The following is a 17,541-nucleotide window of genomic DNA, read 5'->3' on the forward strand; positions in this document are numbered from 1 at the left end:
GATGCCGGGCCACGAGCAGGAGGAGAGGGCGGCCTTCCCTCGGTGCCCAGGAAGTGGGTCCTTCCCGCGTGGGATGCTGCAGACACAGGGACACGGGGAGACACAGGCGTATACCTGCTCCCACTAGGACCACCACACGGGATATGGGACACCCAGTTAAATATGCACCTCACCTCATCCGTGACTGCTTTCTCTAGAGTTTCGTGTTGGGAGCATACTTACGCTGAAAACGTTCCTGGGTTGTCTGAAATTCAAAACATCAGATGCCTGTCATGTTTCGCGATACCTTTGGCCAGGCCAGGCTGGCCCCTTCCTCTTTGGGAGAGCTGGGGAGACCGCGAGAGAGGCTTTCCCTCCCCTCCCCGACACGGCGGGGTCTGGCGCCTGGGTTCCACGCATGCTCCCCCCAGGCGATGGTCCGCAGTCGGACCTCGGAATCAGTGACCGAACTCCGAGTGAGTTTCCACCCGGTCTGGCCAAGATCGAATCCCTCCGAGGCCTTTGTCCCAGCTCTGGATCACCTGGCTTGACCGAGTGGTGAGTTGGTCCTTTTCATCTGCTGGGCCAGAGAAGACTTGCATCGGGGGCCTAGATGGCCTTGACTCCCGGCGCGTTTCGCTGTCACCTCTACCAGCTAGCCTGGGGGGTTTGTTGGTGCAGGTGTGTCCCTAGCTGTGTGGCTGCGGGCCCGGGGCTGCCCCTCTCTGGTCCTGTTTCTGAATCTGAGGGTTGGCCTGGCCGACCACGGGGCTTTCCCCTTTTCAGTGCTCGGTGACATACGGCTCTGCTCTGCGTTGGACCGTGGCCCGGACCTCCAGACCCACGGCCCAGACCCGCTGTGGACGAGGGTTTGCTCTAAGAAGCCAGTTACCCAAGGCCTTCATCCCTGGAGGGTGACTGGATTATTTACTTATTTATAAAAGATTTTTACTTATTTATCTGAGAGAGACAGAGTGGAAGTGTGAGTGTGGTGAGGGTCAGAAGGACCAGCGACTCAGCACTGAGCAAGGACACCCCGCCCCCCGGCGATGTGGGGCTGGATCCCAGGACCCCGGGATCACGACCTGAGCTGAAGGCAGACACGTCAGTCACCGCCTGAGCCCCCCAGGCGCCCCGGGACCGTCACAACCTATTCAGACCACACAGGGGCCTCCCCATCTGCCCTGAACTCTGAAACTGCGTGGGGGCTGCAGGTCTGGGGGGCTGGCGGGGCTGCTCGTCCTGCAGGAGAAAGGCCCTCGTCCCTCGTGGGCAGCCCCAGGCCCGGCACGTCTGGACGGCCCGCGGCACGTCGCAGGAGGGGCTCAGGGCAGGACGCGAGCTGGAGCGAGGAACAGCCGCCGGTGTTGAAAACAGCCTCACGGCTTTCAGTCGTCCCGTCGTGATGAGGGGTCAAGCTTCTCCAACTCGTCTGCCAGTCGGACTTAGACACGGCCGAGTAATAACTCTGGACAGCCGCCGTGTTCACGCCTGCCTCAGTGCGGCAGGTAAGAAACTCTTCAGGGGCCGGAAATAACCATTTGAAGAGTCCTTCCCACGGAGACCCGCGCAGATGGGGCCTCAATGACGCCCGCGCGTCGGGAGCTGCTGTCCTGTGACGAGGCCGAGCACGGAGGACGTGCTCCGAGCGAGGGGTTGTTATCTCACTTGCAGGAGACTGGCCCTGTGTCGGGAGGTCTCCTTGGGGCCCCCAGGTCTGGCAAGCATCCAGTACGCCCCGGAGTAGGGAGCAAAGCCGCAGGTCACAGACTTGCTTTCTTTACTGGCCCGGGCCTTTGGGACACTCAGAGCACATAGAGACGGACAGTCCGTCACAAGAGCATCACAGCACATATGTGAGTCCCTGCCCAGCCCATGGGCTGTTGTGCTATTGTCCATGGGGGCCCTGGGTCCTGGGGCCCTGGTGAATCGGAGCAAGCAGTAGACAGGCAGGAAGGGGCTGATGGGGAGCTGCGGGGCCAGGCCTCGGGTCTGACTCCCACTCGGGGGACACGTGTCCCCCCAGCTTACTGCCTGGACGTGGTGTAACTCCCATACCCAGCGGTGGTCGGAAAGCAGGCGCCAGGCCCCAAGGCTGCGTGGACCTCCCGGCAGGGAGCAGGTGTCAGAAATCTGTTACGGAAACTCCGAGTTACTGACAGCGACACAGAAGCCTTCTGTCTCCGAGATGGCTTTGTCTGTCCATCGCGTGGCTGTGTGCGTGGACCCCACATGCCCCGGGGAGGGGACCACACAGCACAGAGGCCCGCGATGACCCTCTCTTTCCCCCTCAATGTTTACAGGTGGATTTTCTCACCGTGTTCTGCGGCTGGATGTCAGCCCTCGCCGCACGGACAGACGCCCCGCAAGGCGTCCTGCATGGTGGGCAGTGGTGCAGGAGTTTTCTGTGGCCCCCAGACTCCATGGCAGCCCCATTAGCGTGGATCCCCGGGCGACCACAGGGAGGAAGACCCGCCCTGCCAGCCCTGCACGGAGGTCTGGAGGAGGGGAGTGCTTGGTGATGCTGGACTCCTGGCCACTTGGCCTCCATAGGCAGCACGAGTCCGGCTCTCTGTGCGCCACTGCTTGGAGCCGCCGCCTCGTTCTGCCTCCTCAGGCTGGACCCTGGTCCCGGCCACCCTCGCCCCCTTGCCCCCCTCCCTTCCCCCGCGAGTGGGTTCCTCACCCCCGGTGTCTTACCCGCCAGCCTTGTGGTTTCTGCACCCCTGCTGGGCGCCAAGCGGTGGGGAGCAGCCGGGTCCAGCAGGATGGCCGCCCACGAGCCCCTTCACTGCACCCCCTCCTCCTGCCGACGGGGCAACGGGACAGCAGCGCCCGCGCCCACCTGCAGCGGTCCGGCCTGTCGTCCCTCCCGCACTCATCCCCTGAGCCCGCGCTGAGCCACAGTCCGCCTGCGAAACCCCGAGCGTCTCTGCATGGACCAGTCACGCCTGCGACCCAACACCGATGGGTGTTTGGGGGAAACTGCCCAGGGAAGGAGCATGCACAGGGCGGACGCAGGCTGGCTGCTGTCTGGGCCTCTGTCTGCCCTCTGGGATGGCCGACGCACCCCACAGGTTGAGACCCTGGGACGTCTCCTGAGGCCGGAGCCTGTGGGACCCACCCCGCCCCCACCGTCTCGCGTGCGGCCGCTCCAGGTAGGTGTTGGGGGTGGGGGTGCAGCGAACCAGCTGGATGGTACGGGGGAGCTTGGCCAGTCCTGAGGGGCTGCCTCGGGTGCCGCCCTGGACCTGGGAAGGGGGGTCCAGCCACGGGTTGAAGTCTGTGGGACCGGGGACAGGCTCCCGCAGCTCTCGCGGTTCAGACTACGCTCCCTTCCCTGCCCAACCGGCCCCGGGCTCCCGCGGATTCACCCCGGCTCTGTCTTCTGGGGGCAGACTGGCCTGCAGGCGTGTGTACCCCTGGGCCCGGCGGGGGGCAGAGCAGGGGTGAGTGTGTGTGCCCGGCCAAGGCCGGCCGCCTGGGGAGTGGACCCAGGTTGGGCGTGCAGGCCAGGGCTTCCACGCCCGTGCCCACCGAGCCCCTCACAGCGAGGATGGGCCTGGGGCGGGCAGAGAGGGAGGGAAGCTGCGGTGGGCGGGGGTGGGGGGACCTTCTGCTGTCCCCACGTCCCGTGCTCGCCGTCGGAATTCTGAAGAGCCGGAGCTTCTGAGCGGTCGGAATTGGAGCCCGAGAGCGCCTGGAGGACAGATGGTGCGTCACGTAGTGGCTTCTTGCAAAGTTGTGGCCTGCTGTGTGGCCTCACCTACTTGAGGACATGGGGGGCCTGTCCCGGCTTTGGGGCTGTGCGGCTGCCAGGCTCTGCCCACCTGCTTCTCCCTCCCTCCCTGCTGCAGACTCAGGCCGCCTCCCCTCCAGACCCTGCTCCACCTCCCCCGCACCCCCCCCCCACCCCCCCGTGCCTTGGCTCGCAGCTTCTCCCCCTGCCTCCGCCCTGGGAGGGCGCCTGGATGGGGCTCCACCCTGACTTGCCTCCGCAGTGAGGACCGTGGGGCTGGTGACCCAACGGCGCACGTTTAGACCTGTGAGCAGGCTGCTGTGCTGGGCCTGGCCAGGCGCAGGCCTCCCCTGTCTCTCCCCCGGACGGTGGCCATGGGCCCCACGTGTCCGTCTGCGCTGGTCAGTCCAGCTTGGAGGCTTGGACAGCTCATGGCTCTGGGGGCGGGGAGCCCGCGAGAAGGCAGCCGGCAGGGTCAGGTCCCTGGTGAGGGACCCTGCCTGGCCTGGAGATGGCCCCCTTCTCACTGAGTCCTCATGCGCTGGGGATGGAGGAAGTGAGCTCTCAGGGGCTCTTCTCATGGGGCACAAATCCCAGTCTCTGGGCCCCGCCTGCATGACCCGCTCCGCCCTGAACAGGGACTCAACATACGACCCTGAGGGACGCAGGTCAGTCCGGGCTGCCTCCTTCCGGCTGGTTCATCCCTGTTTGTCCTCCAGGGCACCTTTGTAATGTGAGTCTGACCGGCCTGGGGAAGCCTTCCCGAGGCTCTGAGCCCAGCCCTCCAGACTCCCGAGGCCGGCTCCCGCTGCCCCGCACGAGGTCCTGGCAAGGCCATGGGACGCGGTTCCCGGGTCGGGTCTCAGAGACGGTGCCTCCCACCTTCCCCAGAGGCACGGCTGCTCTGGTTCCTGTTCCCCCCCGAGTCCCTCCTGGCCGGGGGTCGAGAGAGGGCGGGAGCGTACAGCCAGCCTGGCCAGCCGGAGCGCCGCATGCCCTGGGCCCGTGACGGGGGCAGGTGTGGACACACGAGAGCGTGGCCGCTGAGACAGCCTCCTGGCTGCGTGGCCGCTCCCTGTGGTTTCGGTGGGATCTGGGAAGACGTGTCCCGCGCTGGCGGGGTCTCCCTGCCGCCACGTGGAGCCGGAGAGAGAAGCGGGGGAGGGGAGAGGACCCGCTGGTACCGTTGGACCCCTGGAGACAGCCGTACCCACATCTTGCATCCAGACCAACAGCACTTGGGTCTTTTTTCTGTTTTAGAAAAGTAGACGGATTTGTAGAGCATTTAAGTTCACAGCACAATCGAGGGGAAGGCACAGAGAGTCCCCCGCGCCCCATCCCCTTTCCCAGCAGGCACAGCCTCCCCCACGTGCAGCACCCCCGCCGATGGCACGCTTGTCACTGGCCAGCGTTCACGGACGCAGCCTTACGACCCGGAGTCCACAGCCTGCCTCACGGTTCATCTCGGCCCTGCACACCGTGTGGGGTTGGACAAACGCATAAGGATGTGTGTCCAGCAGTACGGTGTCGCGAAGGATGGTCTCCTTGCCCTAAATCCTCTGGGATCCGACTGTCCCCCTGCTCCCCAGCCCCTGGCAACCATTCCTCTGTCTCCATGGTTGTGCCTTTTCCAGAATGTCCGAGCCCTGGGACCTTACAGCACGGAGACTTTCAGACTGGCGGCTTTCACTTAGCGACGGGCATCGAGGTTCCTCTGTGTCTCTCCTTGGCTCGAGAGCTCAGTTGTACGCAGCGCTGAGTAACGCTCTGTTGTCTGACGGACCGCAGTCCGCATGTCTGTCTGCCTACCGAGGGACGTCTCGGTCGTCCTGAGTTTTGAGGACTCTGAATGAAGCTGTTATAACACCCGTGTGCAGGTTTTTGGGTGGGGATGGTTTCAGCACTTCTGTGTGAATACCCAGGAACGTGCTGTTGGCTTGTCCGGTGAGACCATGATTAGTTTCAGTGCAAAGCGGCTGAGCCATTCTGCGTGCCCACGAGCCGGGAGTGGAGCCGGGGCTCCGCATTCTCGCCGGCACGGGGGGTGACAGCACTCTGGACCGGGCGGTCTCACGGGGGTGTGGTGGGGCCCCCCACGGTTCTACTTCACGTTTCCTTGACGTGAACTGGGGAGGGCTGTTCCCCACGTGTACTCACCCCTGCGTGTCTTTTTTGGGGACAGGCCACGTGCCTGTCCAGGTCCGTGGCCCACGTGTCATCGGCTTCTGTGACGGGCCGTGTCTGAGTTGGGGTTTCTGCCTCCTGCCATGGAATTCAGCAGGAGGTGGTTAAGGGGAGGGTGGACACGGTGTGGCTTCAAACCTGGCCCACCTGTTGCTGATGACCTCTGGCAGACTCCCTGCCCACCCCCCTCCCGGGCTGTGGTTGCGCTCTGTGGCGGCTTTGCGGGGTCGACGGCAGGGGTGGAGGCGGAGGGCCAAGCGAGATGAGTTCTGTGAGAACAACCGGACCCGTTCTGAACTGTTAGAGTGACAATGTCCCTGAGGTTGTGCCACTCGTGCCTGCAGGCCGCCCCAGAGGACTTCCGTGTCCTTTCACAGCGACAGGCAGGTGCCCCTCTCCCTCGCTGCAGCTGCAAACCCGGTTCATGGGTCACCTCCTCCGGGGTGTCTGCCAGGCCTCTCCACATCTCCTCACCTGTTTGCTCCTCCGTGGGCTCTCCGTCAAGCACGGCCCTGGGGGTTCTCAGTGGACACCTTGAGCTCACATGGGCAGTGACTGTGGCTTGTCATCTCGCCATCCCTGCGACTCGGCGGGTGCCCACATTTGAGCCACCATTGTTAAGGGACCAAACAGAAGTGGGGCTTCTGGGAGTCGAGCACAGTGGTGCGTGGGGTGGACCCTTCTCTCAGCTGTAGAGAAGGGACTTGGTGTGTACGGAGAAACTTCTAGGTTCGAGGTGATTCACCCCCACTGACGTGGGTCCTTGTCACCAGGCCCGAGGCCTGTGTTGCATCCCCATTTGATGTCCGGGACACAGAGGTCCAGGGATGGGAAGTGACCGGCTCAAGGTCAAACAGCCCAGAAGGGCCGAGCGGGTTCACGGGGTCAGTGACCCAGGCGGGCGGCTGTGATGATGCAAGAGCTGCTCAGCCTGGCCGCCGGCCTCTCCGAGTAGGGACGGGCTCACGAAGCCTTCGGTACGCGGCAAGCTCGCTGCCGGTCTATAAGGCCTCTGAGCGGCAAGCCTCCGTGGCGGCTTCTCACGCCTGAGCTTGGGTCCAATATCAAGAGCGTCGCCTAATTACAGAGGACCCCGTAGCTAGCCAGCGGCGGCCCCTCACAGCTCTTTGGTAAACGTTCCTTGGTTGAGCTGACCTGAGAGACACAAGCTCCAGGCTCAGCTCTGTCGCCCAGGGGTCGTGTGACCTTGGGCAGGATGGGGACACACTGCGTCCAGACGCTGAGCTCCCAGAGTGGGCCGGCGGGGGCCACAGGCAGGTGGACTAGGAGGAAAGGCTCTCGGTGGGGAGGCTGGCACCGGGGGAGGGGCAGCCGTCCTGCCGCCTGGGGCTTCGGACCTCGCGCCCCCCCGGCTCCCGCCTCTCCATCCAGCCGCGGAAGAGCACCTGGGACCTCCCAACAGGGCCAGTGGGGCCCTCTCCACCCCTCCTGGCTGAGTCCCCGGATGGGGGTCTTTGCTGGCCATTCACCCCTCAATGACCTTGGGCGTGGCCCTTGGCTTTCTGCAGGTGGGAAACAGGCACGGCCACCCGCAACTCGAGATGATCAGGGGCGTGACGCTAGGGGTGGACACAAGTGTCTGGCTCGGACCCGCTGCGTGCTGACCCCTCTCAGGCGGTGGCACTGAAAGATGGTCCCCCAGTGTTCACAGCAGTGACTTGCCCAGGCCCCTGTCTGTGGCCACAATCCCTGGACGCCTACAGTCAGCCTGTTTGTTGCATCTTCTAGGCCTGGCCACGCTGAGCGCCTCAGTTTACCCTCTGCCTCCCTGTCTCGAAGTCTCGCAGAGCCCCGGGTGGGGGCCAGTACTGGGCCCCGTCGTCCTGACCGGGTGTCTCTCCTGCCCCCTTTTACCCACACCCCACACCGTCCGGAAAGCAAATTCTCAGGTGAGAAGAGAGATCAGATATTACTTCCATTTAGTCCGGGTCTAATTGTCTGGAGAAACTTCTGATGCACTAATGTTAATGTATTTCCTCTTAGGGCTAGTTACGCTAATTCAAATCTGCTTTAAGTATTAAGACACCGATACTGTGGATCAGATAACGGGACTGATGGAGGGAACCAGGGGAGGGGGAACAGGACAATATCTACAGCGGGAAGAGGAGGCGCTGTCCCTGCTGCCACTGCCTGTGACCTTGACCTTGGCTGGATGAGGGTCACAGTCTCACCTCCCTCCTCCACGCCCCTGAGCAGCTCAGACCACTGCTGACCCAGGTTGGCTTCTGGGGTGCCCACTCACGGCCCCTGCATGGCTGTGCCCCACAGGCTGTGGTCCCGCCCTTCACCCCCTCGCCCTCTAGTCTGGGAGCCCGAGACCCTCTCATCCCCAGGGAGCCCTGACCTGTCCAGTCACCTGAGGGGCATGGGTTAGGTTGCTGCTGCTCACACGGGACGACCTGGGGGGCTAGAAGGTCTTAGATCAATGTGGGGGACGCTGGAGGGGCCAGGGAGCGTGGCCGTGGCTGCCCGCGCCATCTTCATTGCTGTCACCACAGTGCATCAGCCTGTCCTGCCCGCCATCTCCCCGCTGTGCTCAGAGGGCCGTGTCCCCTCTGCTTGGCTCCTGGCCTGGGGGGCCTCATACCGGGTCCTGCGAAGGTCGTTTTGGTGGGGCCATTGCTGCGGGAGCAGGTGTGGCCACCCTGATCCTGGTGTTTCGGGGTCTACACTGTGCCGATCCCATCACATACAGGTCCTGGGCCTGACCCGGAGAAGGTTTGGGGCGCCGGTGCCCGCCCAGAGGAGCTCACCCCATGGGCTGGGTCTCCAGGCCAAGGCTGTGAAAGCCAGGGGAGCTGTGAAGACTCCGCTAGGCGATGAAGCTGCTTCTCCGTCTGTGGCTGCTGAGTCCAACCACCTAGACTGTGGGCGCCCCACGCCAGAGGGCTTCATGCTCTGCTTGGCCCTGGACCTTGGTGCTGCGTGCCTCCTGGCTCACCTTCTCTGCCCTTCTCCTGGTCCAGTTCCCTGGCTGCCGCTGCTTCCTACAAACCCCACACCGACTGCCCCCCTCCTCCCTTTGACTGCTGTCTCCACCCCCTTGGCTGGCCGGGCAGCCTTGGTGACGTGGCTTTCTGGCTGGGGAGTCCGTGTGTTCTCCTAGGGGGCCTCTGAGTGGGCGCTGGATGCTGACCCTGGGTAGGGAGGCGTCTGCTAACTTCCTCGGTCCCAAGGGCGTTCTCAGGAGCCTCAACCTGCCAGACCCCTCTGGGCCCTCTCCACCGAGCGCCGGCTTCCTGCCCGACTCTTGCTGTCCCTGCGGTTATAAGCGTCTTGGTGACGGCTGCTGAGGTCCCGCCCAATCCCTCGGTGTTCCTGAGAGCCAGAGCAGATCCTGGCACAGATCACACCCAAGGGGGTGGGGGGGGTGGTCTCTCAGCCTGCAGAGCTGGGGAGCCACGGTGCCATCCCTGGGAGGTCCAGCGGACCTTGGTCACTCACTCCTGCGTCCTGTGGGACAGGTTCCTCCCATGAGGTCCTGGGTCTTGATCGCAGTGCCTGAACCTCACAGAGGGCTGGCTTGGGTCCGTGATTCCCCTGGTGGTTTGAGGACAGCCCCTGCAGGCCCAGGGCCCTGACCTTTCCTCCAGCACATTCTCCCAGGGCTGAGGAAGGGGGTGTCTAGCACCCCCTACAGAACAGAGGTCTTGCGGTCTCTGGTTTTGGGGGCCGCGCCCAGAGACTTGTTGCTTCTGTCCAGCCCCCTCATCTAGGGCCGGGAGGCTGCCCCGGGGGCTGTGGCGGGCCGGAGCCTCATGTGGGCTGGTCTCTTCCCTCCAGCTGGGCGAGGGTGCCGAGGGCAGCTGTGCCAGGAGGCGGGGTGTGAGCGCGGCAGGAGGTAAGTCCTGCCCAGCTCAGGGGACACATCGGACACATGAATTGGTCCCAGCGAGTTCTGCAAGAGGCACAGTGGGAAGACATCTTCACCAGGCACCTGGGCAGCTCTGTGGCTCTGGGTCTGCCGGTCACTTCTTTTGGCCTCAGTGGCCTCGTGTGCCAAGGTGGGCTGGGGCATGAGCTACTCTTGGGGTGCGCCTGGGCTCCAGAGCCCTCCACGCTGAATCCCACCCACGGGCGGGACATGCCGTCCTCCGTCTCGGGCCTCCTGCTGCATCCAGGGCAGGCTGAGTCTTCCGTGTGGGGGTGGCTGCAGCGGTGCCCCCCACTTGCCAGCAGCTGTGACTCATCAGGTGTTGACAGGGTGAGTCATCGGGGGAGGCTTCCAGGCTCCGGGATTCTGGCCCAGAGCAAGGCTGACTGACAGCACGTCCTGGGGGCCCCGGGTTCCGGCACCGCCGTGCCGCGGTGTATACTCTCTGCCCTCCGACCCCTCCCCTACGGCCCCCAGCCCAGGCTGCTCTGGAGAACCCCAGGCTGGGGAGACCGTCCGGTCTTAGCAGCCCATTGCACAGATGCACAGGTTGAGGACTAGGGCACCACGCACGGGCCCCCCACGTGCACCCCACGGGGAAGATCGCAGACATTTACTTGTCTGCTCCCGACTGCCTTGTTGGGTGAGGATCCCTGTCCAGGCTCCCCTGCTCCTGCCCGCAAGCTGGGGTGGGCAGCGGAAGAAGACAAACAGGTCTTTTCCTCCGGCCCGTGGGTCAAATCGCAGTGTGGGGTTGGAGAAGTGCAGACCGTGATCTGGACGGGGCGACACAGGAGGCACTCCGGGGAGGGGTGCGGTGCGGAGACCTTCACTGCTTTGAAGAATGACGCGCCCCCTCTTATGTTCTGCCCCTCCCAACCCTGCTTTCTCATGCGCATGACGGGCCGTCAAGCAAGATGTGATTAATGCCTTTTTCAGTTAGAACTGTGGAGTAGGCTCGGTGAGTCAGACCTAGGAGTGTGCGGGCCTACTCTCAGCCCGGGTTCTTGGGTGGGTGGGCCCGAGAGAGGATGGATAGGTGGGCGGACGGGAGGGTGGACGGACGGACGGACAGGCGAATGGATGGGTGGAGAGATGGATGCGTGGGTGGCGGGTGGATGGATCCACGGGCGGGGGAGGGTAGGTGTCTCCTTCGGTGGGGCATCGGACGGGTAGGTTTGTGGGTGCGTGGGTCAGCGGACAGACGGTGGATGGATGGATGACTGGGGGGGTCGGGTCGGGAGATGTGTTGGTGGAGCTTGGACGACGGGAATGAAGGAAGGGTATGTGGAGGCATGGATACGGGGTCGGTGCACAGGAGGGAGTATTGTGGGATGGATGGATTTGGGGTGAATGGATGGATGACGTCTGTGGCTTTTGCAGTGCTAAAAGCTTAGGCTTTCTCTCCTGTCAAGAATTAAACACTTGAAGGGTCAAATGCGTGGCAAAACTTTGGGCCGGCAGCTAGAAGGCAGGGCTTAATTGTCACCCTTTCACTGTGTGACCTTGGGCAAGTCACTGACCCTTTCTGATCAGCTCCCTGTCTGCAACGTGGAGGGTTTGGAACCATTGGTCCCTCGGTTTCCATGCCTTGGCAGAGTTCCAGGAGTGTCCTGCTTCCTCCGCCCTCCGACCCTCTTCCCACCCTCCCTCCCGGGCCGAGGTCTGCTTCCCGCACCCTCCTGCACACCTCAGACCCCGAGGCCCTCCCAGGGGCTGGCAGCTTGGCAGGTCTGTGGTGAGGTCCCGGCAGGCAGCCCCGCTGTGCTGCCTTCTGGAGCGGGGCCTCTCCGTGCGGGCTCCCTGGCCAGATTTGGACAGGTGCCCAGCCGCTTTGGAGGCTGTCATTTAAATACCACAGGAGGCTGTCTGTCGGCCTGACCTTTTCGGCTGAGGACACAGCCCCCCTCCAGGGCCCCAGACAGCTGCCATCTGGCCACAGTGGTCAGTGGTGGCTCATGTTAATATTATCATTGTGATTTTGGTAAAACTGAAAAGTGTCCACACCCACCTGGATACACTGTAGGTGCTGCTCTCACCCCGACACCTGCCGTTTCTCCCTACTACCCTGCGGTCGCTCTAGCAATCACAAGGACGCTGCCCACGCTGCAGGCTGCCAATGGGACTGGTTAGAACAAGAAGGGAGAGGCAGGCGTCTTCTCCACAATTATAGGAGTGTGGCCACACCCACGCCATGGCCGACGGGCTGCGGGCTTCTGGGCACATGCATCTGTGTGCTTTGGAGCAGATTTGAGTCCTCAGTGTTAATAGCTTGGGTTTGGGGCTCTGCCCACTAGGACCCCCTCCCCAGCTCTGCTTCCTGCTCGTTGTGTGACCTTGGGCCTCAGTTTTCCCCTGTATAAAATGGGGACAGCATGGCCCATTCGTAGGTGGTTATGAGGATAAAAAGAAGGGAAGGGCCATTGTAGCTCCTGGCCTGGTCCCGCTCACGGTGAGGCGTTTGTCATTTCCTGGCAGCCCCATCCTCCAGGTGGGGCCCGGAGATGCCAGCAGTCGTGACCCCCTGCCCCTGGCCTGCTCCCTCCCTGGAGCCCAGAGCACGGTGTGGACCGGCATGGGTCCAGAGACACATGTCTGACGGGAAGGGTCGTGGGGCAGAGACCCCAGGCTGAGCCTGGCTGCCGAGTCCCGGGCATTCAATTACCCATTTGATAAGAAGGTGCAGGCGGGTTTGCGCCGTCCGTGTTTCTTAGGTCCCTTCACAGGACTCCCCCGTCACTCCTGCTGGCGCGTGGGGAAGGGCTCGGGGCTGCCACGGCAGCAGAGAGTGACTCTGGTGGGTGAGGTTGGCCAGCTGGCGGCAGTAGCTGCCGGGGGACGTTCTCGCTGGCTCTGCCCCCGGCAGATGCGTGGCTGGACGCACGGCACCTCCGAGGGGCAGCGGCTGGGGTCTCCGAGCCACACGGGCCGTGGCTGAGCCTTGTCCGAGGCCACGGGCTCCCCCCACCGCTCCCCTTCCTCCTGCTGGATGCTGAACGCTCTCTGGCCCCATCATGAAGTCATGTTCCTTTCTTGTCTGTATCAAACTTTCCCACTATGTCTGAGATAGAAGGGGAGTGGCCCAGGCAGATGCGCTGCCCAGAGCCGGGGAGCTGGCCCCCGACCGGTGCTGGGGTGAGTCCGGTCCCTAAGAAGCGGCCATGGCCAGGATGTGTGGATTTAGAGGTCTGTCGGGAGCAGAGAGTCCGTGAGGCCGGGTAGGGTTCTTGGGGAGCCGAGAGCCCCCCAGGAGCCTGGCTGCTGTGGAAGACGAGTCTACGTGAGTTCCTGTGCTTAGGAAACCAGCCCCACCAGCCCGTGCACTGGGGATGGGTCCTCGCCTTTGCTTTTATGACTTTTCCCCCTTGAGGAAATGTGACAGGCCAGGCCAGCCTTGGCACAGTCCAGGAGGGAACTGGGGTTCCCCAGGGGTGGGTCTGCATGTGCCAGCATGCTGCCCAGGTGGGCAGCGTGGAGGAGGCAGCAAGGACAGGAAGCAGAATGGCACAGCTGCTGAGCATCTCAGGGCTTAAGGCCCTTTCTTGGCAAGGCTGCTGAGGCCCAGGGGAGAGCAGGCCTTGCCCCTGGGGATTCCCTATCCCATGTGGTCAGTGGGCAGATGGCCCTGAGGCTGCGGCCACCCTTCGCTGGCTTCTGGGGTCCCAGGGAAACTCCATACCCTCTCTGGGCCTTGGGGCTGACCTGAAGCCCCCCTCGGCCTGTGAAGGGAATTTCTGGGCTTGCCAAACCCCCTCACCCCCGTATGCACCTGGCTGGCCTCGTTGTAGGGTAGACCCCGCTCTGGGTGGCCTGGCTCCTGGACAGCCTCTGGGTGGCAGTGGTGGCCTGGCCACCTCCCTGTGGCAGCTCAGCCTCAGGCTCCTGCTCTTCAGGCCCCTCCTGCTGCTGTGGGGACTGTTTCTGGGGTCGTGCTGCCTCCCGACCGGGGGGCACGGGAAGAGGCAGCTGCCGCACACCTCGCCGTCTGCCGGAGCTCTTTGTGTCCGAGGAGCGACACACCCTGTCCCATGAGCTGCTCTGTCCATGGCGACTCAGTGCTTGGCCCCCCACCCCTGACCGGGCTCGCCGGGCACCCACACCCTGGTTCTCATGCGCTTCCTCCGGCCCCTGGCTCCGAGCATCACCACTGGCACCTAAGCCATGCTCCGAGAACCAGAGGGGCTTGGGGAATATTCCTCGACACCCAGGCCATGTGTGCCTGCAACCTTGGCTCGCACGTCTCCCACCAGGGTAGGCTCACTCTTCTTGCTCCCTGGGGCTCACTCCATACGCGGAGGGTCCTGCCCTGGTTGCTGAGCAAAGTGGCCACAGATTCTCATGCCGGCCACCTTCTAGATCGGACTGGGAGCCTGCGGGGGGCGAGGAGACACCCACTTTCCCTTTTTCCTTGCTTCCCGTTGTGAGAAGTCCCCCGAGACCAAACCATTCTTTCCCCAACAGGACCTGCCCTTTGTGGACAGTCACCTCACCTGCCCTGGCTCGTGGGGGTTGTCGTCTGGCAAAGGGACACCCCAGCTCCCGGGGGCAGTGCGGGGGACTGCAGCCGTCAAGTGGGCCCGCTAAGGAGCATAGGGTCTGGCGGCGGAAGGGTGGCCTTCCCATCTGGAGGCCAGGAAAGACCTCGTGGAAAGTGACTGTTATGGGGACATGATAGGAGAATGTCACAGGTGTCTAGAACATGTGGGCAAAGGCCCTGGGGCAGGAAGGAGGTGAGAGGCTTTAGAACTGGAAGCTTTCCCTTATGGCTCAGAGGCTGAGCCCGTGAGCTCAGAGCACGGGTCTAAGGGCACATTCAGGAGTTCGGGCTTCGTCCCGAGTGCACAGGAAGCCACTGTGGGGTTCTGGCACTATTACGGCTGCCCAGAGTCCCCCTTTCTCTTGGGGATCTGCCCCCTCCCCGACCTGGACTGCGGTTCTGTTGTGTTTCCAGGCTTTGATGGTGTTGCAGGTTTGGCCACGGAAGAGCTTCGGGGAGACTGGCCGGAAGAGGAAGGGAAATGCCTGGGACGTGTCCTTGGGGCCATTTGCTGGTCCGGGTGGGGTCTCCTCCGGCTCCAGGGCCCACTGGATGCCCCACCAATGCCCAGTTTCTGTAGGCGACCCCACGGTGTGGTGTGGTCTGCACCCGTGGTCTGAGAACTCCACCTCCCCACTCCTGCTTAGCGAGGGGACCCTGCCCTGCTGCTGCTGGTCCCTGGCGCTTGCCGTGTCCCCCACTTGGCCGTCAGTGTCTTCGCTCCTCAACCCCTGCGTGAACGCGTCTTGGCATGAAGACCCTCTGGCTGGAAGGCCTGGCGTGTTTCCCGGGTCCTGACTGGACCCCGCCTGGCACCCACTTTTGTCTTCGGCGGGTTTGGGCTGGGATCCCGTCCCTCGCGGCTGGAGGCCTCCCGTGCGTGCCGGGGTTTGTGCAGGTGGCGGAGGGCGGCAGCTGCCTGAGGGAGGGGCTGTGGGGGAAACGCTCCCGTCGAGGAAGGCCGCGTGGTGAGGGTGCCGGGAGCAGAGGCACTTCTGCGTTCAGGCAGCTCCGGGGCTCATCCCAGAGTCTAAGACTAAGGGTCTGGCGGAGGCCTCACAGCGCACGGGCACAGTCGGGTGCCCCCTGGACGCTGGGTGCGCAGCCGTTGGAAACGTCGGCCCGGCCGCCTGCCGTCTGGGGAGGCGCAGAGGCCGCCGCGTAGCTGTTGCGCGTGGCTGGGTCCACGTTTGTCCCTGTATGTGCTTTTAAGTTCTCCCAACACCCCACTTTCCCGCTGGCCTCCACCCTCCCGCGGCCCAGCACAGCTCATGGGTCCGGGCTCTGTCGGGCGGGGCGTGTAGCCTGGTGAAGGAGGGTGACAGTCTCCCCTGGGGCCGTGGGGGGGATGGGAAGCACCTTCCTATCTATCTCCTGCCACGGACCAGCCACCCTGAAACTGGGGGTCCAAGCGGCAGGAACTTGTTATTTCTTATCTTCTTGGGTCAGCTGGGTTTTCTTCTGTTCCCTGTGAGCTCACCTGGGGTCACGGCGGTGGGGGGGGTGGGCTTCAATCATCAGGGACATCAGCTCAGGCTGGAATGTCCCTGATGACCTCACCCACGTGAGTGCGGGGCTGGCGACCCTCAGGCGGGCTCCCTGCCACGTGGCTGACCTCTCTTCTGGGGGCTCTCATGGAGCGGTGGTCAGGGCAGCTGCCTTGTGTGGGGCCGGGGGCCTGGAGGCTGACGGGAGAGCGGCCGTCCGCTGGAAGCCTGGGCTCGGCGCTCGTGTGAGGCCTCACCCCTGCCACATTCTCTGGGTCAGAGTGGGTCTCGGCCAGCCCAGATTCAAGAGGTGGGGTGGTCGTGATCCCCCAGTCTCCCGCAGGGTCACAGACCACACGGTGGGCGTGCAGTCGGGGGAGGGGACGGTGGCAGGGGGACCTCGCAGTCATACCCGTTCACTCATTCAGTACGTACTTTTGGAGTGACCACTGTGGGTCACTAGGGAATAAGCCCCTGCCTTTGTAGAGCCAGAGTTCTGGTGGACGGGAAGAGTCAGAACCCGTATGTAATCCTGAGTGTTTGAGGAAGCGTCAGGGTCTGAGACAGGAGTGCCAGGAGGCGTGGCCTAGGAGGGCTGCCTGGAGGAGGAGACAAGGAAGCAGAGACTTAAAAGAGGGAACAGGGCCAGCGCCCTGTGAAGAGTACAGGGAAGAGCATTCCAGGGAGGGAATAGCGTGTGGGAAGGCTCTGCGGCCCCAGACAGGGCTGAATTTGCTGGGGGCAGTGAGAGAAGGGACCTGGTGCTGCTTGGAGGTCATGGAAGGTCACTGGTCACGTCGGAACATGTTTCCAGAGGCGAGTTTGTGTGCCCTGGACTTGTTTCCATGGAACTGGTCCAAGCAAATTGCATGTTTCTCTGGGGACAGGGCCTTGTCTGGCTTCTACCTGGTGTGGGCAGAGCGTGGCCCCCGCCCCACATAGGGACCAGTCAGAACCACAGGAGATGGTGGGGTGCTCCATCAGGGCTCGGGGTCAGGACGGCTGCGGGGGTGGAGCCCAGGGAGCGGGGCCGCGTCCCCACACCCTGCCTGAGCTCCTGCGGCCAGCACACGTCCCCCACGGCGGCGACTCCAGCCGCGGGCTGCTCTGAAGGCCGCGGGCAGGGAAGACCCTTGAGGATGGCCATGGGGCGGCAGCGTGTCCAGGCCGGGGTGCACACTCAGTACGACCTGGTTTCCCCGGTGTGCGGGCCATGCCTTGAGCACCATCTGACAGCGCACCTGTGGCCCAGGCACCGTGCACTGCCCCAGGCCAGACTCTCCCCAGGGGTGTGTCACTGCCATCAGACCGGGTTCCTCTCGAGAGTGGACCCCTGTTTTCCCCTCTAGCAGAGGTGTCTGAGGGAAAAGCCAAGGCTTTACTCCAACTTTTTGGCCACATGGGGGCTGGGGCCCTCGTCTCTGTCCAACCGGGGCTGAGGTGCTGTTTCTAGAATAAGCACCCTGCCCCCCGCCTCCTGTTTTTCAACCTTTCCATCTCGGGTGAGTTCATCCGCTGCCTGCCGCTGGTCTCTCGGCTTGATTAGAGAGGTCACTTCTAAGCTTGAAAAACCCGAGTTGAGGGAAGAAGAAAAAAAACCAAAGAGAGAGAGTGGGAGAGGGACAGCCTTCCTGAGGGAAGATTCCTTATCTCCTGGCCGCAGTCTGCGCGTCGTGTGTGCTTAATAACCCAGCAGATCTTGTCTTTGCAGAAGATCATG

The 17,541-nt window shown here is 63.4% G+C and overlaps 1 protein-coding gene across 1 annotated transcript in view; it reads left to right on the forward strand.

The window, feature by feature from the left end:
* Positions 1–2,508: 2,508 nt before the first annotated feature.
* LOC116574988 overlaps positions 2,509–17,541 on the forward strand; it is a 37,420-nt gene continuing 22,387 nt past the window's right edge. Inside the window, exon 1 of the mRNA XM_032316019.1 lies at positions 2,509–3,137. Within this exon, the coding sequence (XP_032171910.1) occupies positions 2,916–3,137 (222 nt within the window). The 5' untranslated portion in view covers positions 2,509–2,915. The remainder of the gene's footprint in view (positions 3,138–17,541) is intronic.

Source organism: Mustela erminea, chromosome 16 (assembly GCF_009829155.1).
Source record: "Mustela erminea isolate mMusErm1 chromosome 16, mMusErm1.Pri, whole genome shotgun sequence".
Classification (NCBI taxonomy): Eukaryota; Metazoa; Chordata; class Mammalia; order Carnivora; family Mustelidae; genus Mustela; species Mustela erminea.